General features: G+C 42.9%; 1 protein-coding gene across 2 annotated transcripts in view; it reads right to left on the minus strand.

Moving 5' to 3' along the window:
- LOC138266883 (phospholipid scramblase 1-like) overlaps positions 1-23,235 on the minus strand; it is a 67,900-nt gene that overhangs the window by 14,877 nt on the left and 29,788 nt on the right. Inside the window, exons 7-8 of one of the 2 annotated variants that reach the window (XM_069215604.1) lie at positions 18,644-18,772; positions 7,243-14,326 (exon numbers count right to left, since the gene is read on the minus strand). In XM_069215604.1, coding sequence (XP_069071705.1) covers positions 14,261-14,326; positions 18,644-18,772 — 195 coding nt within the window. In that variant the 3' untranslated portion in view covers positions 7,243-14,260. Of the gene's footprint in view, positions 1-7,242; positions 14,327-18,643; positions 18,773-23,235 lie in introns of those variants that run through there. The other variant, XM_069215605.1, reaches the window with a different exon arrangement.

Genomic DNA, 23,235 nt, shown 5'->3' on the forward strand with positions numbered 1-23,235 from the left:
TAGCCAGGACCCCAGCGCTCATAAGTTTGTGGCCTATATGTATGTGTTCCCTGTGTGGTGCCTAACTGTATCACTGAGGCTCTGCTAACCAGAACCTCTGTATTTATGCTCTCTATGCTTTTAAAATTGACACTGCAGGCTAGTGACTAATTTTACCAATTCTCATTGGCACACTGGAACACCCTTATAATTCCCTTGTATATGGTACCTAGGTACCCAGGTTATTGGGGTTCCAGGAGATCCCTATGGGCTGCAGTATTTCTTTTGCCACCCATAGGGAGCTCAGAAAATTCTTACACAGGACTGCCACTGCAGCCTGAGTGAAATAACGTCCACGTTATTTCACAGCCATTTAACACTGCACTTAAGTAACTTATAAATTACATATATGATTAACCCTTCACTTGGCACTAGCCAAGGTGCCCGCACATTGTTCAGGGCAAATTCCACAGACTTTGTGGGTGCGGGGCAGTACCATTACAGGCGTGCACTACATATAGGTCAAAACCTACATGTAGCGTCACCATGGTAACTCTGAACATGGCCATGTAACATGTCTAGGATCATGGAATTGTCACCGAATACCATTCTGGCATTGGGGGGACAATTCCATACATCCCCGGGTCCCTAGCACAGAACCCGGGTACTACCAAACTTGCTTTCCGGGGTCTCCACTGCAGCTGCTGCTACTGCCAGCCCCTCAGACAGGTTTCTGCCCCCCCTGGGGCCTGGGCAGCCTGGCCCCAGGAAGGCAGAACAAAGAATTTCCTCGGAGAGAGGGTGTTACACCCTCTCCCTTTGGAAATAGGTGTGAAGGGCTGGGGAGGAGTAGCCTCCCCCAGCCTCTGGAAATGCTTTGATGGGCACCAATGGTGCCCTCTCTGCATAAGCCAGTCTACACCGGTTCAGGGATCCCCCAGCCCTGCTCTGGTGCAAAACTGGACAAAGGAAAGGGGAGTGACCACTCCCCTGACCAGCACCTCCCAGGGGCGGTGCCCAGAGCTCCTCCAGTGTGTCTAAGACCTCTGCCATCTTGGATGCAGAGGTGTTGGGGCACAATGGACAGCTCTGAGTGGCCAGTGCCAGCAGGTGACATCAGAGACCCCTCCTGATAGGTGCTTACCTTTCTCAGTAGCCAATCCTTCTTTTTTCAGGCTATTTAGGGTCTCTCCTCTGGGCTTTTCCTCAGATAACAAATGCAAGAGCTCACCAGAGTTCCTCTGCACTTCCCTCTTCAACTTCTGCCAAGGATCGACTGCTGACTGCTCCAGGACGCCTGCAAAACCGCAACAAAGTAGCAAGACGACTACCAGCAACATTGTAGCGCCTCATCCTGCCAGGTTTCTCAACTGTTTCCTGGTGGTACATGCTCTGAAGGCTGTCTGCCTTCACCCTGCACTGGAAGTCAAGAAGAAATCTCCAGTGGGTCGACGGAATCTTCCCCCTGCCAACGCAGGCACCAAACTTCTGCATCACAGGTCCTCTGGGTCCCCTCTTATCCTGACGAGCGTGCTCCCTGGAACACAGGAGCTGGGTCCCAGTGTCTCCCACAGTCTAGTGGCCCTTCTGTCCAAATTTGGTGTAGGTAAGTCCTTGCCTCCCCACGCCAGACAGTAATCCTGTGTACTACATGATCTGCAGCTGCTCGGGCTTCTGTGCACCTTTCCAAAACTTCCTTTGTGCACAGCCTAGCCCAGGTCCCCAGCACTCAATCCTGCATTGCCCAACTCGCTGAGTTGGACTCCGACGTCGTGGGGCCCTCCTTTGTGACTCTGAGTCGATCGCTGTCCTCAGATCTTCCAAGTGTCTATTCCTGTACTTCTGCAGGTGCGGCCTGCTTATGTGGGGGCTCTCTGAGTAGCTGAGTGCCCCCTCTGTCTCCTCCTCCAAGAGGCGACCTCCTGGACCTTTCTGGGTCCCAGTAGCATCCAAAATCCTCAACTGCGACTCTTGCAGCTAGCAAGGCTTGTTTGCAGTCTTTCTGCGTGGAAACAACTCTGCATCCTCCAGCACGCAGTGGGACATCTTCTGACCAAAGGAGAAGTTCCTGGCATCTTCCGTTGTTGCAGAATCTTTGGCTTCTTCCACCTGGAGGCAGTCCTTTTGCACCTTCATCCGGGGTTTAGTGGGCTCCTGCCCCCCTTGGACACTTGCGTGACTCTTGGACTTGGTCTCCTTCCTTTACAAGTCCTCAGGTCCAGGAATATGTCTTCAGTGTTTTGCCGGCAGTTGTTGTTCTTGCAGAATCCCCTATCTCGACTTTACTGTCTTTCTGGGGTAGTAGGGTAACTTTACTCCTACTTTTCAGGGTCTTGGGGTGGGGTATCTTGGACACCCTTAGTGTTTTCTGACACTCCCAGCGACCCTCTACAACCTACACTAGGCCTGGGGTCCATTCGTGGTTCGCATTCCACTTTTGGAGTATATGGGTTGTGTAGCCCCTATGGCTATTTCTACCTATTGCATCCTATTATGACTCTACATTGTTTGCTCTACTTTTCTTACTGTTACTTACCTGGTTTTGGTTTGTGTACATATAATTTGTGTATATTACTTACCTCCTAAGTGAGGGTATCCTCTGAGATACTTTTGGCACAGTGTCACAAAAAGTACCTTTATTTTTAGTAACTCTCAGTATTATGTTTTCTTATGATATAGTGCTATATGATATAAGTGGTATAGTAGGAGCTTTGCATGTCTCCTAGTTCAGCCTAAGCTGCTCTGCTATAGCTACCTCTATCAGCCTAAGCTGCTAGAACACCTCTATTCTACTAATAAGGGATAACTGGACCTGGCATAAGGTGTAAGTACCACCAGGTACTCACTTTAAGCCAGGCCAGCCTCCTACACACCCCCATTATTTCCCATGAGAGCCTGGCCTACAAATGTCACTTCCTGTTTTATGTCAGTTTCCTGTGATGTGGGTCTGGCAAGAACCAATCCTGTTTTGTTTATTTTAAGGTGACGATATTTTGATTTGGTAACTGCTACACTGCGTAGCCAGGGCCTGGGTGATCACCTGTCTGTTATTCCGCATTCTCTCTCTTTCTTTGTTCCTGAGCTTTCTTTTTCTGCCTTCCTCTTTTTATCCTTCTTTTCTTCCTTTCTTGTTCTTGTTTTTTACTTTCTTGAGTTAATTTCTTCTTTTTCTCTCTTCCTTTTGTCTTTCATTCTCTTTCTCTTCTATCTGTTGTACTTTTTTTCTTTCTCTGGCTCCTGTCTTTTCCTCTCGTTAGTTATTTTTCTCTTTCATACTTTCTCTTTTCCTTTACTGTGAAATCTGTGTTGTTGTCACTGTATTATACATATAGGCGAAATCCGCCCTAAAGCACAGTTTCGCTCCTCTTAGGCCCACAAAATCCAGCATGGTATCAAACTGGGGTAAAACACACACATCAAGTTTGATTTTGCAGTCCCCAATATGGGTTGTCAGAATTTGTCATATTTCTCAAGCTCAGCTCATAATCAGATTCCAGAGCTTTGTTACACTAATGGGCCACGTGACTCTGCTCTGGATCAAATGCCTCACCACACAAAAGAGCAATCTACAAGGATGGATACAGTTCTTGAGAGAGGAAAGGGATGGTGAGGAAATCTGCATCTGTAGCTTTTCACATTGCACCTGGGCTAGGACAGACTAGGTCCACTGGAACAAAGGTCTGCGTCTTTAATGTTTTGATGGGAAGGGATCAGGCAGCTGTGTCAGCCACGGGTATGATTGAGGCCCTCAGAGGAGCTCCTACTAGAGAAAGCTTGAAGTTGCCATTTTTGATTGTCCCAGAATGCTGTGCAGGAGGGTTGGGACAGAATTGGAAGGATGATGTGGCATCACAGATCTTACCAAGGGTACATGACTTCTGAAACTGTTCATCCCAGAGATGACGACAGCAAAAGTTTGCCCAAATGGAATAAGACACACCTGATGCCCTGCAAGAATGGACCAAGGACTTTGACTCCTGTGGACCTGCAGGACTCGGATGGGTCTGTCCCCATATGTCCGCTGAGGACCAGTTGGTGGGAACGGGACCGCCTGGGGAACTTGGGTGATTCCTATATGACTTCTGTGCACTGGCCCTTGATAGTCCCCCTTGCATCAAGCACAGATACATGCAGTATGCCATACTTTACAAAACACTTATACAGTGCTTTACAAGTTTAAATTTCTCTGATTTATTTTTCAGCATTATTGCACTAAAATGCATTAGTCACAGATAATAGCACCTTCATGACCTCCAATTATGAGGCGCTATGCAGGCCTGGCTTCATTTCACAGAAGTAACCATCACACCTTTGGCTTGCTAAGGCATTAGTGTCTGCTATACTATATGACGCTGCTCCAGAACCATTTGACAAATCCACTCACATATTTGAGGTGGTCTGCCAGGGAGGGGTGAGCACTGATGTTCAGTTTTTTTTATTTTTTAAAAGACAGGTCAGGGTAGGCTCAAATTCCGATCAATGAAAGCCACTACCTGGCCACCTCTGAGGCGCTCTGGCCGGGAGTCATGGTCAGTTGAACGACTACAATCAGGCACTACAACTGAGGCACTGTCCTCATCTTGATCCATAGGTGCCTTGTCTGCTGTTGCATTGTGTATTTCCGGCAAAGCACCACAGACTGTGGGTATGGGAGGGCAGCGGGTGAATGCAGGCTGCAGCATGCAGGGTTTATTTTTCTGAGATGCATCGCCCCTCATCCACAGCGGCGCTGGAACAATTCTGAGATGGGGGTGCTGCCATTAATGTTATATCACTGAAGTCTTGGGGATCATGAAAAATGCAAGCATCACATAAACAGAAGTGTAGCAAAGGTGCCACATCCATTCAGGAGGAGAGAGGTAAGGGCGTATTATGTAGCTGGTGGTGCATTTTAAAGCACTAGTGTGGTAGCGCACTGTCATTTACAGAGAGCACGTTTTCCATTAACATGGGGATTACTTTTGCAAATATTTGCAGTTTTACTGGTATATCTCTATAGCCCAAACGATAATATGTGGAAATTGGGTTTTGGCAAATATTTATAATTTGTGCATCACAGAGTAAAGGGTCTTCATTTGTTCTTACCCCATCAAAATCTTTGTTTTCAACACACTTTAGAATTACAAAAAAGTGGTTCATTTGTGTTTTCCTATTTGCTGGTATAGTTTGAAATATGTGCGTAGTTCATTTACGGGTATTTCAGTGTGCGTTGGAAACAAACTGGCATGCTACAGCCTTTTCTTTCATTTTCTGTACTACATCAGGATTGTCACCCTGATCAGTTTTACAAAATACTCTACTTTTAATTCTCTGATTGCAAATTCAAACACCAGTTTCCAAATAAGCAGCAATTTGTCAGAAAGCAAAGACTGACATTTGACCTTTATCTTTGAACAGTCAGCAATGTGACAAGATAAACAGAAAACTTTAAGGCATCTTTGTTACTCATTCCCCTTTTGAATGCAGGCTTGGTTAGTTTGGGGGATGCTGCACCTGGCCCGCACCCCTACATCCAGTGCCTATGCCCATCTACGTGTGACCCTCTCAAATTTAGCATAAACAGCCACTGAGTGGGTTGGGGACTCAGAGTGCAGGTCGTTGCACACCGAGGCTGCCTACTCTGTCACTATGATGTGGCTGCATCCCTTCCAGCTCTCACCTGCTTTCTTCTCGCTGCCTCTAAGATCTCATGGAACCCATGGATTGGCCAGGAGATTGTCACATGACCAAAACAGGCATGGCTTGTGATTAAAGGAGAGCCTTTGATTTGGGCAAAGGTGGCCACCTGACCCAATACCTCCCACAGACTATGGATTTAAAACGGCCCAGACGAGGCCTGTGCCACTTTATTTTCATTCTGGTAAATCGGTTTTATATAAAATGGAGGTGGGTTGTCACCCCGTAAGTTTTCATCTGTTTGTGTTGTTCATGTTATTAGCAATAGTATTGAGTTCTCTTACTCACTGAACATTCCCGGCTGGTTTTGTGTCTGTAATTTATTTGTTTTGTGGTTTAGGACTTTGATGATCGTCTTCTCTCGAAGGAAAGCACCGATAGAGGCTGAAGACAGAGGCGGGTGGACGAGAGATGGTGGTATCTTCCTCTCTTATACTTTGTAAATCTTCATTTGTTTTGCAGTTCTTTGTTCTAATTTTCCATAATCCGTCTCAAAGATGTTTTATGGCAAGGTAGTGTTTGCCTTTGAGAGGCTGTCATAATTCATTTTGACATGCTCAAATTTGTTTATTCCTTTTAGAAAAAAAATTCTCAATCTTGTTTTGTTACTATTTCAAGTAAACGTTAAGCTGCTCTGAGCAAAACGTTTGAACTGATATTGAGATTTTATGCATTTCACACCTGGCCATTTTGAGGTTTAATGTGTATAACTTTATGTTTTTGTACTGTTGTGTTTACTGTGAAAAATGTGTATGTTTTCTCCATTGTTAAGTGTTTCAAAAACCTGTTGTTACGTTTTTTTGGTACCTAAAATCAGTGCTGCAATTAAAATTTATGAGTTGACTCGAAAAAAGTTGGGAGTTACCATTAGTCACAACAATTTTCAATTAACAGTGTCATCATCTGGCTACACAATGAGGACCAGGAATCGGGAATAAAGTTAAAAAGTTTTTTACAAGTGAACAGTCAGGTTAATGTGAATCAGTCTCAATCAAAACCATGCTGTTAAGACACAAGCTCACAACAGAATAGCCAAATCTTCTAAAGACGTTTAGGCGCACCAGCATGAGGCAGACAAGAAGTTCAGTTACAGCAATACAGAAAATTATCATTAAGATTTGATGCTCAGAAAACAGTCTTCGATTCTCCTTCATAAACATGGGTAGTTTCTAAGGTCATCTAGCTCAGGACCTAAATTAATCAGAATTTCTGAGTCTAGGACAAAACTTCAATAAGTGAGGAACATGCTAGAAAAAGAGAAAGTAGGCTCATGCATATTTGGAAGGTGTCAGCATTTCAGAAGCTCGGTCAAGAGTCTTCTTAGAATTGGAAAATAACTGGTAGCATAAGCTACACTCAGGACAAAGGGATAGGATGAGGAGGAAAGATAGAGGTCTGAACCTCTCAAAGTCCAAAGGGGAATCTGCCTCTCACAACCTGTGTGAGCACTTGTTAATATCACAAACATCCTTCTAAGCAACACCCACTTGTTCACACCATCAAGGGTTTGATTGCCCTTTTCAGTGTTCACATTGTAAGCTGCAACATCTATGGTTTCTCCCTGAGAACAATGTCGTCCTTGATTACCTGCAACATTACTGGATAGAGACCATCAGGTCACGCTCTGTTTCTCCATGTTCTTCATCACGGGCTTTTTCTCAGGATCTCTCGTACTAAGACAGTGTGACATCTATTCCCAAGCTAACGTTTCATGTGAACATTCCAACAAAGAAAAAGACATGCAAGCAGAAATGAAAACAGCATTTCATATGTTCAGAGAAATTCAGGTCTAATCAGGTCAACTTAAACTGATAATAACATTGTGCACATTTAAAATGCATGCCAACTATGCACATTTGATTTCAGATAAATATTAAAGTCAGTACAGAAGTGCAAACTAATTTTCATTTTTCATCTTTAGTAAATGCAATTATACTCAAATATTTGAAATGGATTGCAACTAAGAAATACATTATAATTTAAATGTGAAAACAGTGCACATTTACATTAATTCTTCTCATTTCTATAGTTATTACATTTCAATAACACAAGGATGATTTTATTCCATCCCTAAATATTACATTTCATTTAAAATGGTTGAGGCACACCGTATATATGGATTTCTAATCCTACAGTGAATGCACTTCAGTATAGGGTTCAAGTGCAAAACTTTGCTTTAATAACGTTAGATCACACAAAGTATGTAGTGCTGTGTGCACATATATAGTAAGTATTTGTGACGTGTAGGAGTATAGTCCAATTTATGTTTCTCCAAGGTCATACTCAAACAGAAAAGCTTCCCTCCTTTACAAAACACAATGGCATTGTTCCACAGATCAACCCGGTACATGAGTTACCAAACATTATCTCAGAGACTTATACTAGTATAGGTCAGGATAGTTTGGAGGACAGACCAAACAAATCACAACTTAAAGGTATTTCTGAAAAGGATAATACCAAGCATGTGCAGGACGGCTCTAAAAATTGCTGTGACTAACAAAAGTCTAATAAAGATCAAGTAAAACAACAAGAAGAATCTCCACAGTCAGAGACCTCAGAAAAGCCATACAATCTTAGAAATTATGATAATTTGAAACCTCCTGGCAGATATCAGTATACTGATACAGGCCCTTCTCATACCTTTCAGGTCTCACCCGACAAACAGATCAAGAAACGTGGATGGTCAGAATGCAGAAACTAGTACATGAAACTGAAAAAGGACTCACAGCGATCATCTGACGTCACAATAAAAAAGGAACAGAAACTTCCACGACAAAAAACCCAATTTAAAAAGAAGGTGGTTGCAGGAATTGTGGTTAAGTATGCCCCGCATATTGAGAACATTTCTGAAGAAAAGGACGTGAGCAGTGACTCTGCTAGACAGCGGCAGAGGTCACAATAGTTGCCAGAATCTTCAAGAGCTTCCAGAGGTGACCGCAACTAACGACTACCTTTAAGTGGAAACACCAGACAGGTGCATCGCCCCACCAGACAGGGTCTATCAATTAAAAATTCAAATTGAGGGTGACATTATGCCCACAATTGAAGTCATTTTCTGGAATACAAAAAAATTATGTTAAGCTTTGACATTCTTCTGGCAGCAAGATATTGGCCTTTAGAGTTTGTCCAAACACTCCCACAAAGGGAAGATGTCTTTTTGCCTTCTTTCTCAGTTCTCGTTCCTGATCCAGTTAAAAGAAGCCCATGGTGCAGATTGGGCTCTATCACTGGCCCCTACACTGTACTGTAACCATATGGGCTTGGATAGGGATTCTCCAGATCATGTTATACCTACATAGTCCAACCCACAAATACAACCTCAATAGCCAATAAAACATAATGCAAAAGCTCCAGTGAGGGAAATTCTCTCATAACTCAAGTACCAGGGAGTAATTGAACCCTGTGTATCAGCTTTGAATAAACCTTTGTTTCCCACATCTAAGCCGGACCATTCTTACAGAATAGTCTTAGATTACAGACATCTAAACAATCACACACATACAATTGCCATTCAAAATTCACATAATGCAGCCCTTATGAACAATATCGCGCACAAAAAGTACAAAACAACGCTGGATTTATCCAACGGCTATTTCTACCAAAATATAGTGCCTGAAAATAGGTATCTAAGTGCATTTTCACTGTTAGGCTCTCAACATCCTTTTTATCGACTTCACAAAGGGTATCAGAACAGTACAGGATTATTCTCAGCCTGTATGACATCAATCTTATGTGATATTGATCCTGAGGCATTTTCCTATGCAGATGACATCTATCTGACAAATGACGCTCCTTGTTAGGATTCTTTAATTTTGGCAGAACATACATTCCGGAATATGTGCAACACATAGAGCCACTTTATGATTTAATCCGTCAAGATTTCTAAAAAAAAAAACACTGGACACCACAACATACACAAGTTCTCAGATCCTTACAGATTGACAAGCTTGAAGCAAAATACTTAAACACACGTGTAAATAAACAAACCTGGTAATCCCGGGGTCCATCGGTTTCACATATGTCACATTCAATGAAGGCGACACAGAACCGGCAGCGTACAAATCACACTTATACTCCAATGCAGAAATGCGGTTGCACCAACAGAAAAAATACTGACTGCAGTTCAGTTGGCAGTCATCGAGGAGACAGCACTAGCCCAGGGAAAACACTTTATTATGCTACCCAGGCCACCAAAGCCAGCGTTCCAAACACAAAAGCATTACATCCGAGATGGACAAAATAGGCTACTTCCTTGACTGCCACTGGTGTTGATTCTGGTTTTTGATCAAAAACTAAAGACCAAAGAATATATCCAGTATGAGCTTGATAACTCCATGCCCACTAATGTCATACCTCTTGACCATTACATAATCAACATTTATACTGATGGTTCAGCTCAACCAGCTTTAGGTACCAAACACGGGTACTCAGTGGCTTGTGCAGCTGTTTGTGGAGTGATGAGGGGCGGCAAATTCTGCCCTCAGTAGACCTACACGCAGTCCCTGGGGGATTGCACAGCACAACTTACTGAGCTCAAAGCATTGATCTTGGCACTGGAGCATATGGATCCTGAAATTCCTACACTTAATGTGTGCAATTTGTATTATTGTGTCCAGTTCTTCAATGAACACTAACACTACTGTTGCATCAATGGATTCAGAGTTTCCAAAGGAAAAACCATAAAACACACATTTTTGTGGGGGAGTGACACAGCTTAAGGACAAACTGCCACGGCCTCATGTAATTCATACACTGGGCCACCAACGTGTTGGCATAGATGTTGTAGTAAGCTCGTTGGCTAATGAAGCAACCAAATCTGCAGTTGCTACGGCATCTGTTGCTGTGATAAGTTTTTCACATATAAGGATGGATGATGACATTCTGGCTGCTGTGAATTCTTCGGATGATGGCAAGCCTTTACCAAAAGCATGCCCCAAAAGATATTCCTACCACTTAAGTACCCAAACATTCCTTTTGTAACAAACCCAGGGGAGGGTGATCATGTGATGCCCAGCCAAGACCGAAGGCCAGAGCTGATCAAAGCAGCTCACGAGGGTGTTGCTCCTTTGTATGCTGGTGTGGTGGCTACAACTGCAGTGCAACAAAAACGCTACTGGTGGCCTAGTCTATACAAACATACCAAACTGTATGCCCTTAGCTGTGACATCTGTCAACAAACACAAGGTTCCACCATTAAAGACATCTGCTTTGTCTCCATTGATCACATTAAATTGCATCATGTGGCCGATCCTGCACAGTAGCCTGCAAGGAATCCCGGGCAGTTCCCTTGCCCCGCTTACTACAGGAGATACCTCTTCAAACACTAAACAACGCTGCAATTGTTTCTCTGGGATTGGGGAAGGTGGAAAATGAACTTTTGTTGATTCCAGTAACCACTTAATCAACAAGAAATGTCCAAAATCATAATTTGCATTTTTACAAATTCAACACAAACTAATGGAATTGTCTACGACAAACCTCTATTGGGTACATCTACCAGTTCTCTTTCACCAGCACCTGCTCCAGTTTTTGCACAAACTGCTTCTGGTTATTTTGCCAACAGTGATGATTATTCTTCTGCAACTAGTACCGCCTCAGTGCATAGTATACATAAGCCTTTTAATTGACTAAAACATAACTATCTGATTCATCCATGGTACTACCTGTGGATTATATTGGCTTTGGGTTTTTTTCTATGGATTTGATTGGTTATTGTTTTCCTTCTGCTCATACATGGCCAATTATTTGCCTCAGAGCTCTGCTGTTGAACTGGTGGAAGAGGGTTTAAAGCCTCATTTGTCTTCCCACAAACCGCAAAGACTTGTCCCTAGTGAACATTTCTGCTGTTGCAGTTCCCCGAATGGATTTTTTGGGATTAAGTACCTTTTGATATATTTCAACCAACAAATATTATCCAAATACCACATGTGTTTAAAATATCTATGAATGGCATTATTACACCTGGGGTTTGTTTCTGATGACTGGGATGTTAAACAGTTGATTCAGTGCTTTCTGAACTTGAATATTTTACTGTATTTGAAAGTGAAGATCTGTACGTGAACAGTGCAATTTGTGGGGAAATGTTCTGTTACCATCATTATGGACATTATTTTTTTACAAAGAGCTAGTACTCCTAGAAATGTTTTTAATTATACATAATGGGAACATTGTCTGACTCCACCAGTCTCCCATATGCAGTTGTGGTGCCACCCTGAACACGCTGTCTTATTACCAGAATAAGAGCCGCAAGGCATGGCGACCAACATTAGATCAGGTACATATGTAACAGATCTCTCAAGCAACTTTCTCACATGCCAAAAGTATCCTAAGCACCTTTTTATACGGAGAAGTCTGTAGTGTTAGGGTACAATTTTCCTCAGCTATATAGGTAGTACTTATTTTAGTCAATAGGTAGTTAAAGTTTGAACTTTAAAAGAATACCCCATTTGGTGTTTCTATATATGAATGCGGTCTTTATAGAGTTGTCATAACTAGTACCAGTAGTATTGCTGTAAACTGTACACACGCTGTCACACAGTATTTACTTGCAAATGGGCTTTCAAATGGGGATGGAGATGTTACTTTCCTGGTAGAGGCACACAATGCGTACAGAACAGACACTTTCTAATCATGGGTCCATTTTCCTGCAGAAGATAGAAATACAAACGTTTTTCATACATACACTGTAGCTAATCCACCTGCACAGTACAGCACTTATCAATGTCTAGAATTAGCACTAACATATCAAGAACAAAAAAATGGTTTCAAGGCACCCTTTCACACTTTATTGATCACGTTAGACTGGGACCCCTCAGTAATAATGAGGACTCATGGCCAGTTCTACCTATCTACATACCATTTTCAAATATGCAAAATTTACATGCAGCAAATCTGCACCCACTTTATACTAATTTAGTTAGAATATACAGATGCTTAATACAATTTGTAATGCAAACGCTGAAGAGCGCCCCAGCGTTTAGTGACACCAGGGATAAATCTGGTAACTATTAATGCAATTATGCGTGAGGTTCCCATGAAACGTTAAGAAATTCCGTTTTGGATTGCACAAAAAGAGAAACTAACTGGAGGCATTGTTTCCCTATACAGGACCCCAAGATAAACAGAATTCTCCCAGTATGCTTACCATTTGGGATGGTTCCTTCTACAGATGATTGTGCAACTTGAGACACAGTTTTTGCTGCAATTTATACCACAACACATGGTACAGCAACACCTGCAAATGTACCCAATGTGTTAAAACAAATACAAAATGTACATGGGGCGGCCCCTGCCCTGGATTTGGGAATGAAGTTAATGGGCAATTTTGCCACAGTCTTTGCCATTATTTTCGATATGTTATCACTTTCATCTTTTGTTGGTTTCAAAGAGCACGTAGGACAAAGACATATGCCTACTTTTTTTTAAGCAGACCACATGTGAACAGTATGTTGGCAATCCTGCATATAGCATGCTTCATATATGTCTATCATGTTGTGACTACAAACTAAAGTATTTGTTTTTGTTCATAGGTTTAGTGTTTCTGGTACTTTTGTGCCAGTCCCCAAACAGGCAAGCAGCCTTCCCTGCCGCATGCCATTTTTGTGTGTCATGAACCTTAGTATGGCACAGGCCATTGACATTCATTTTGTCCTGACAAATGCCCTGGGCCACTTTTGCCCCTTAGAATAGGGCAGAAACATGTTGACAAGCTGAGGATCATAGGACCACTGTACTCCTTTTTTACCCCTCCCCATAATTATCATAAGCATAATTGTTCTTATAGTGCCCATCCATCCGGTGAATGAAGAGATATCTGGGTGTGGAGGAGTCATTTTTAATAGTAATATTAATCCCAGATCACAAGAAAAGAATATATATATATATATATATATATATATATATATATATATATATATATATATAAAGAGCTCCCTGGAATACGGTAAAGCCCATTGTGGCTGCTAGCAGCCAGGAAGAACCTGATGATGAAGCATTAGAGTGAGTGAGGGTTGTATAAAAAGAAAAACAACCTTTTCCTCCCCTGTAGATCAAGACATCCCACAACATTACTTCAGCTGTGGGTTTACGTCTGCATGAGCAAACGAGTACTTTACTGTTCTAGAGACTACATGTATACAGAAGCTTTTAAGTCACATCTCTCACATGTCGCCTGGGCACGGAGGAAAGATATCCAATGGCAGACAGAGGTCTCTCCCTCTGTCCTATATGAAGGTCACACAGTAAATTACACCTTTTCTCCATAAAGACTTAGGGTTGGAATTATCTCTTAGAAGTATGGCCAGACAGGAGCCAGTGCATCGCCCCAGACGGTGAAGACAAGGGAAGCCCATCTGTCCATGTTCAGACCGGATAGTTCTGACTCCCCCCTCCTTACAGCTTATGTCCTTCAAGTCCCAGACCAGTGAGACACATCTCATTCGTCAACACTTGTGTCCAGTGCCAAGAATGGATGGCAGTCAGAAAGTAGGGGCCAGATAAGTGTAGAGCTGAAAGAAGTTGGCCATGGTGGAGTAGACACCACCAGGCTCAGTGTTCTCTGTCCTCTTTCACTTTCTCTGGGACTGAGGTAGCCTTGAGGTGTTTACTAATCGCTGCTGCTGCTGGCTTGGGCTTGCAGCATTTGTTGTCTTCGTGCATAAATCATGTGATCCTGTAAGAGAGAAAGAAAACAGTGATATGTGACTTTTTATGTCAACTTTCATTTAAGTAATTTAAATATCCACACGTTCTTGCAAACTACAAGATGCCCAGGGCATTAATTTAGGGTAAACCGGTAGCCCTGCTGCCCCACCAAACCTGTGGTTTGCTCACTCTATTGAGGGCGCAATGACAGTCACTCATATTCCCTGCTGAAGTCCACCAAAGGCAGGGAAAATATTAAATGGTCCCCACACGAAGGGGAAAACTTCCAGCGTTTGGGGATATTTACCTTTTGTTCACAAAAAGACAAAATACCACTTTGGGAGTCTGTTTGTTCTGAAAAAAAAGTTTGCAGAGAGGGTCCCTTAAACATGGCACCCACTCAGAAAACTTTACTGTGGGGGCGGCTGTCTTCACTGCAGAGAGGTTCCCGCCAGGCCGGTGGGGATTTCTGAGTATGGCGGGTGACCTTTAGCTGGGGTGTTGGAGGTTATGACCTCCACCCCTCTGACAGGGCAGCAGCCGCAGGCTAAGGCATGAATTGGGGCATTATTGTTTAATTTTTGTACTCCAAGAAAAAACTGTTTATAACGACAAACAATGCTAGCGCACGTGGAAGGTCATTCACCTTCATCTTCCTATTCTGAAAATGTCTTTGATAATGGTGGTATTGATTAATTGGACACTCATAACTACACCTCAAAAACATACCGTGGTATCAGTATTTAATTTGTGAATAAAACGTGCCGTCCCCACAGCTCTCCTCTTAAACACGCTGCTGCTGCAATTAAATGTGTGAAATCCTGAAGCTATCTCGGGCCGCTTCAGTCCCTTTACAGCCACTCCCTGCCCTTTCAGCTCACCCTTGCAGCCTTCTGCTTTCTCCCTTTGTGAAGCTTTTTCGTTTTTCTCCTCCTGCGTCTTCCCCATATGTGTCTTTTGCTCATAGTAAATGATGGAAGCAGAAAAATAAGTGGCGGCTCTCAAAAATAAGTTCCGGTGCCCCGCACTGCAAACCACCGTCTCAAAATAAGCACTGCTTGGTATTTGCTTAATGGACAACTTTGGAGACTTTGATCGTCTTAAATAAGCTTTCCTCAAAAAACAAAATTAAGGCCCTATTAAAGTCTTGAGGGAACCTCCCACTTAAAATAGAGGGAAGATTGCATTGAACTATAATGAATGTGCTACATCAGTTAATGTTTTTATTTTGAGTCATTCCTTGCTCTCCATTTTATTATTTTTGTCAGAATTGAGTACTGCTGTTACATAGTTTGTTTGAAGAGCAAAAAAAGACTGTTGGGTTAGTAGGTCTTTTGGGTCCTAACCGATGAGGTGAGAGCCTTGCATGGCTTGCACTATTAGACCAGGCAGGTTTTTGGCATGTCTCCCCTTTCTTTTTGCCTTCTGACCTCCTGGTTTTATTGTGTACTGGACTTTGTTTTTGCTGGTTTATTGTCTCTGCACACTTTACCACTGCTAATCAGTTGTAAAGTGCTAGTGCTCCCCATATAACTTGTACTGTGGATTGGTTTATCCATGATTGTCATATCTGATTTACTAATAGTGAAGTGCCCAGGGCTTGTAAATCAAATGCTACTAGTGGGCCTGCAGCACTGGTTGTGCCACCCACATTAGTAGCACTGTAAACACGGCTAAGACCTGCCACTGCAGTGTCTATGTGTGCAGTTTTAAACTGCCAATTCGACTTAGCACTTGCCAGGCCTAAACCTTCCCTTTTACTACATGTGAAGCACTCCTAAGGTAGGCCCTGCACTGGTGTGTTTTGTATGTCCTAATAGCGAGATACTGCCAAATGTGGGTTTCATTGTTGCAAGGCCTATCTCCCTCATGGGGGCTGCCTTTGAATAACTTTAAAGCGCAGATTCTCTTTGAGGGCAGATAAAAATATGGATTTTGGGGTCTCTGAACTCACAATTTAAAAATATATCTTTTAGTGAAGTTGTTTTTTAGATGTGAGTTTGAAAATGGCACTTTTAGAAAGTAGGCATTTTCTTGCTCAAACCATTCTGTGACTGCCTGTTTGCGGATTCCCCGTCTGGGTCAGTTTGACAGTTGGGCTGGTCACACCTCTCCTCTAGACAGTGGCACAAAGGGAGATGGGGTGTAGCCTGTATATCCTGATAAGCCATCTGAGTTAGAGTGGAGGGAGGAGTGGTCACTTACACCTGAAAGGACTATGCCTGCCCTCACACAATGCAGTCTCCAATCCCCTGCGTCTGGGGTCTGGCCTAGACAAGAAAGGATCTTGCAAACACTTAAGACTTTGCTTTGAAGTTTGCCAACTTCAAAGGCAGAACAGGGTATAAGAAGAAGCCAGAAGAGGAGTACTGTCCCTTCGCTGTGTTGCTTTGCGGGACTGGCCTGCAGTTGCTGCTTCTGCCTGAAAAGAGTGCAAAGGGTGAACTTTGCTGTGTGTCCTGCTTGAGAAAATTCTCCAAGGGCTTGGAGTAGAGCCTGCCTCCTGTTGGAAGTCTCAGGGACACCAAAGACTTCAGTTTCCTTGACCTGCAGCACTGGGAACTGTGTGTTTTGTGCTGTTCAAGAGGAGAAACCACTGCAACGCCGGCAACAAAGCTGCTGGCCTGCACCGTGACCTGCCGATGCCGCACGGAGCCGCTTCGCACCGTGACCCTGGTCTTACCGACACCGTCATCGGAAGACTTCACCGAGCCGCTGCTCGCACTGCGACCAGTGGGCCCCGCACTTTAGCATCACCTGCTCACACCACAGCCTGGGCCTCCCCGACGGCGCCGCTCCTGCTGACACCGGCACTGCAGCCTGCATCGTAGCCTATGGACACTGCTCATGAGGGTCATGAAGCACCATCCAGCACCACTGCCTTGGACCTACCAACGACAGCGCTTCAGCTACGTCGACGCCGCTGCCAGCACCGTGACCTGTGGACACTGCATGTTGACTCGCCCTGCTTCACAGCGCAGCCCTAGTTTCACCAATGCCATCACCGAGCCGCTGCTTCACCGTCTCCTGTGGGCACCGAATGTAACATCCTCCCGCTTTGCACCGCAGCCCCGACGCCATCCACGCCAGCTCTCCTGACTTCATCAGCCCGGAGTTTGATCCGCAGCAAGTGTGACCTCAAGGGCCCAACGACTCCTGCACCAACTCCGGAACCTACCCCGCGACGCCGCTCTCCGGAGCTCACCGCGAGGATCACAACACCCTGCAAATCCAAGGCACTGTTTGCAGGTCTTCCCGACACCGTAGCTGGCCCACAACGCCAAAGCCGGCCTGAATTGTTGGTTTTGTTGATCACAACGCCGTGATGGAGCTATCGACTTCAAGGAACTGTTTTTTTTAGAAAAATCTTACAAAATTCATATCTTTAGCACTGTATGTTGGATTTTTATCGTTTTGATCTTGTTTTACACAGATAAATATTGGCTATTTTTCTAAAACTGGTGTGGTGTCCTTTTGTGGTGTTTTCACTTATTACTGTGTGTCATGTGCAAGTGCGTTACACATCGCTTTTGAGATAAGCCTGACTGCTCATGCCAAGCTACCAAGGAGGCGAGCAGGGGTTATCTGAGCGGGTATCTCCCTTATCCTGACTAGAATAAGGGTCCCTACTTGGACAGGGTGCAAACCGACTGCCAACTAGAGACCCCATTTCTAACAAATACGTGAATTAACCCAATCCTGCACCCGGTAATCAATTAAAAAAGTGGTCGACTGTCCCCAATTTGCTGAACATTTTTTTTTGCTAAAGTGTCAGATATTGAAGATGTAAAAAAATATCTTTTAAAACCTGCAAGAGTGAAATACCCTATTGTGGTGTTTAAGGAAGCAATTAAAGGTCCGACTGGCCTCTGAGTAAACTCTTTTCTTGCAGAAGCTATATATCATAGAAGAAGTGACAGGGAAAGGCATAGCAAATCGAGAAAAAAACAGCATTACAAGATTCATTCAACTGTGGGATTTAAAGCAATTTAACTAATTTACAGGAACACTTGCAACCTAGGACCAGTTTCACCGTGATTAATGCCACTGGAGCCAAGTTGGCTGATGAGCCCTTATCAGGATGAAAGCGCTCCTAGGTTGGGTTCTAGTTTCGTGAGGATCTAGACCGCTAGTTCGGGCTGGACTTTTCCCATGAGGAGCAGGGTCAAGGCTGATTTGCATGTGGGCGGGTCCAAACTGAGGTGGCATGGTGAGTAAAAGAACAATGGACTGGAATGCTACCCCAAGCAATTGCCAGTGGTTAGATGAATTGTAAGCCACCTCCCCATCACCTCCTGTGCATTTGATGTTAAAAGAAAATCTGTTCACATTCTAAAAAACTCACCAAAAAGAAGCAGGATCCAATGAGAACAGCCTTTAACATCACATCCAGGTCAAGTGGAAACTGGACAGAAAAGTGGCCACTGTCCCGACGAATCAAACCCACGGTCTGCGTTTCATCATTGGACTTCACCTGTTGACAGACATGTTAGAGGCAAGGTACTGAAAGAAATCTTTGCATCCTTCACCTACATGTCACACTGTTCATTTTCATAATGTCTCTTTCTATATCGAACTCAATGTCTCCCTAACCAAAGCATTTGCTCCTTGTTCCACCCCCCATTCCCCCACTCCGGCTCCAATAGAGATGTACCAACATTTATTTTTTAATAACTCTAGAAAACAGCACAGCATAAATACATTATTTAGTGAAACAGCACTGTAGCAGTACCCTTTTCAGCAACAGACATCTGTCAGGTACTTTACCAGAGACATGCTCTTTGAACATCAGTGGATATTTCTTGATCAAAATGTGTATAATTTTTTTTTGAGGATGGCAACTGGATGATTTTCCAATACAATTTAACTGTATATATGACCCACCGGTGTTTGCATTTAGTAGAAAGGTGTTTTTTTATGTTCATTTGCAAATCACACCATATGAAAGCCTTAGACAGAAGTATGCCTGGGCCTTCTGCCTCTTTCAATACGCCTCATACTGGGCCCCCTTCACCGCTCTCCTACCAATCCTTGTACTAGTTTTGCACAGTTCTTGTTGTAGTACCTGTGTGGGGTGAGGACAGGGATTCTATACCTGGAGGTGCTTAGCAGGATTAGACTGTAACTGGCCTGTGTCGTGGTTTTAAAAAGTTCTGAGTATGCTTAGAGCATTGCTGTTTGTTAGGTCTTCAGTGCACTACAGTTCGTGGAGTTTGTTAGTTATATAAGTGTGGAGGGTATGAATGCTTTATCAAGGAACATTCTATTGCCAGTCAAAGCCAAGGGAAGCTGTGAAGTCATTACTGAATGTCGGGTGATACAGACTGATTAAAGGCGAAAGAGGTGGTTTGGGTGCGACGGAAGACTGGCAAAAAGCTCTGTTCAATCATCTCTGCTGAAGAGCCTTGGGTATCAAATCCACTTCTGAGGTTCCCCCTTCATTTTCAGGGGGACCTGCCTGATAGACTAACTAACGGTCATTATAGCCTTATATTTTTATTATTGTAACCCTGACAACTGTTCTATATTTATGAACAGACCTCTTACAAGTCACAGTTGAAATAAAAAAGCTCTGGGTCTAAACGTTATTTATTATCCTTCTCAGAGTCAAAAGAAGTGACCTTTTGTTTAAAGGTTAACATTTTAAATTCATCATGTTGGGTAAATGTGATATTGAAAAGAAATTGTTTGGGATTGCATGTGGGTCTTGAGTTTGGGATGGTATTTGAATCTTAACATGCACTACCAGAGAATGGACATTATAAAACCATTCATAGACATTTTTTGGGGTGTGACGGATTCTTATATGTGGTCACATCTTTGGAAAATGTATACATTCTATGTGTGCTCTAGATAGGAATGGTGTACCCGAACAGGACATGGACCTGACAAAAGGTAAGCCTCATTGAGGTTCGGTCATTGCTGCTCCTATGTACAGTTAACATCATTAATGACAATGTTTGATAGAGTATTTAAATTAAAATATATATATATATATATATATATATATATATATATATATATATATATATATATATATATATATATTTAATTAGAATACAGCAAGGGACAGCATTTAGGACAAAGAATAAAAGAGCGCACGGCTAATGTTAGAGAATGCTGAGCAGTAAAGGTTGCTTGTAAGAATTGTGGAAAAAACAAGATTCTCTGACATATTGAAAAAGTCTGAGAGGAAATAAGGATATAAAAGAAGTGTTGGAGGATTTTAAAGATACCTTATTACAGATGAACGGTGGGGATAAAAAATGTTGCACAAAATGTGGTTGATTCAAGGGGTAAATCAGACTATACCTTCTAGTTATATCTTTGTAAAACACTTAAAAATTAAAGGAAATTGAGGACGTCTCATATTAACACAGTGGGTATGCAGGACAGCACATCGAAACAAGAGGAAACATTGAGGCAAGCATAGAGTTTGAAGCAATATTTGCAGTTGGCAAAGTGCATGTATCTATTAAAGAGGGCTATATTAATTTAGCCTCATCAAAAAACAATGGGTCTTTAACTTTATCTCAATGTCTCTCCAACGGTTTAGTAGGTTAGTTAAACAAAGAAAATGTGGATTTTAATTTGATTGAAGGAAATGTCAGTAAGTGTAAAATGGGCTATTTCTGAGAAACTTGGTTGTATTACACAGAATTCAGGTTATAGGACTGGGTGAAGCAACAGAACGGTTAGCCCCACTGGTCATAGCAAAAACACTCAGAGAGACATTAGGCTGTGCTTACACTTTAGGAATAGTAACAAATCCATGATTGAAGATAAATATTCTTTAACCAATATGCAAGAGATGCTGATGCTTGCATATGATGGCAAGATATTTATAACCATAGATTTAGCATTTGCATACCACCATCTCAAATGTTTGAAGAATCAACCGACTGAATGACTTTCGTTACAAAGATGTGTTCAGATTTCTTATAAAAACATTTGGCCATTTCGCAATTTGGTGAAAATCGTTATGAACGAGAAATAAGGAGGTTTTTTAAAATCACATTTTTAGTTATAGCAGAAATTTACACAGAATAGGGGCCAAATGTTGTGAGTAAGACTGAGGACCAAATTACAAGTAAAGGTTCTATTTACAGCACCAGATAAATAATTATACCACGAGGTAATGTTATTTATCGGGTACAATAATTAACACCTATTGCGAGTTATTGGGGAATAATATGAAGGTTTTTTCTGTTCAAGCCACCAAAATGCGCATGGTACAGAAAATACTAAACACAGTTTCCCTATTAAACTTCAGCAGGTTTCACCTGTCGGAATTTAACAAAACACAAGGGCCCATATTTATACTTTTTGACGCTAAACTGCGCTAACGCAGTTTAGCGTCAAAAAGTTTAGCGCCGGCTAACGCCATTCTGAAACGCCATGCGGGCGCCGTATTTATGGAATGGCGTTAGCCGGCGCTAGCAGCCCGGCGCTGCCTGGTGTGCGCGAAAAAAAAACACGTACACCAGGCAGCGCCGGCGTAGGGGAAAATGGCGTTAGGGCGTCTTAAAATGGGGCAAGTCAGGTTGAGGCAAAAAAATCGCCTCAACCCGATTTGCGCCATTTTTTACGACGCACAGACGCCATTTACATGACTCCTGTCTTAGTAAAGACAGGAGTCATGCCCCCTTGCCCAATGGCCATGCCCAGGGGACTTCTGTCCCCTGGGCATGGTCATTGGGCATAGTGGCATGTAGGGGGGCACAAATAAGGCCCCCCTATGCCACAAAAAAAATATTTAAAAAAAAAAAAATACTTACCTGAACTTACCGAATGTCCCTGGGATGGGTCCCTCCATCCTTGGGTGTCCTCCTGGGGTGGGCAAGGGTGGCACGGGGGGTCCCTGGGGGCAGGGGAGGGCAGCTGTGGGCTCACAGGCCCCTTAACGCCTGCCCTGACCCAGGCGTTAAAAAGTGGCGCAAATGCGGGGTTTTTTGCCCCGCCCACTCCCGGGCGTGATTTTTGCCCGGGAGTATAAATATGACGTATTTGCGTCGCAGTCATTTTTTTAGACGGGAACGCCTACCTTGCATCTCATTAACGCAAGGAAGGCGTTCACGCAAAAAAATGACGCTCATTCCTCATACTTTGGTGCCGAATTTGCGTCGAAAAAAACCACGCAAATTCGTCGCAAACGGAGTATAAATATGCCCCAAGGTATTTGACTGCTATTATCGGATGTGTTAAATACCTTTTAACTCATAGTTTCAACCAGTGCATAAACAGGGTTTTACGCACCAGTCAGAATATAACGAGGAACTCATAATCAGGGTCTATGTATTTCAGAAATACAATAAAGAAAAACACTGGGTTTAGGTGATGTGAATAGCGTGACCAAGATTTTGTGGGCATAAAAAACATTCGAGTAATGCACCCAGTCTGTAACACTTTAATTCTAGACAAAAATGTATTATTATAAATGATGCATACAATAGAGCTTTAGAAGTGGTGCAGGTGCAACAAAAATCTAGGGACTTCGAGAAGTGCTAAGGAAAAATACTCAGCAATCTGAAGGGAGATTAGCTAGTTTTTGAGTAATTCAAAATTTTAAGTTGTGTGTGGGGCACCAGATTCACTACTAAGCCAGACCACAAACAGTTGGAGAAATTTTTCACTAAAAAGGTTTGTCGTTGCCTATGTAAATGAGTCCTAACATCACAGGAGCATACAATTTAGAGTGGAAATGTAAAATTAGTTTTCCAAACAAAGCTGAAGATTGTTTGACATTTTTTGTTAACGATGGGAAAGATTCCGAAGATGGAATTGGTGAAAATGAGATGTAAAATAACTTAGAAATAGCTGTGTGGTCGCACAGGGAATCACGAAGGAAAATTGTTAGGATAGGTATATTTAGGGCACTGCGGCGTCAATAGGATAAATGGAAGATTGGAAAGTGATCTTTGGTAACCTGATTTAGGC

This window comes from Pleurodeles waltl, chromosome 12 (genome assembly GCF_031143425.1).
Source record: "Pleurodeles waltl isolate 20211129_DDA chromosome 12, aPleWal1.hap1.20221129, whole genome shotgun sequence".
In the NCBI taxonomy this organism is placed as follows: Eukaryota; Metazoa; Chordata; class Amphibia; order Caudata; family Salamandridae; genus Pleurodeles; species Pleurodeles waltl.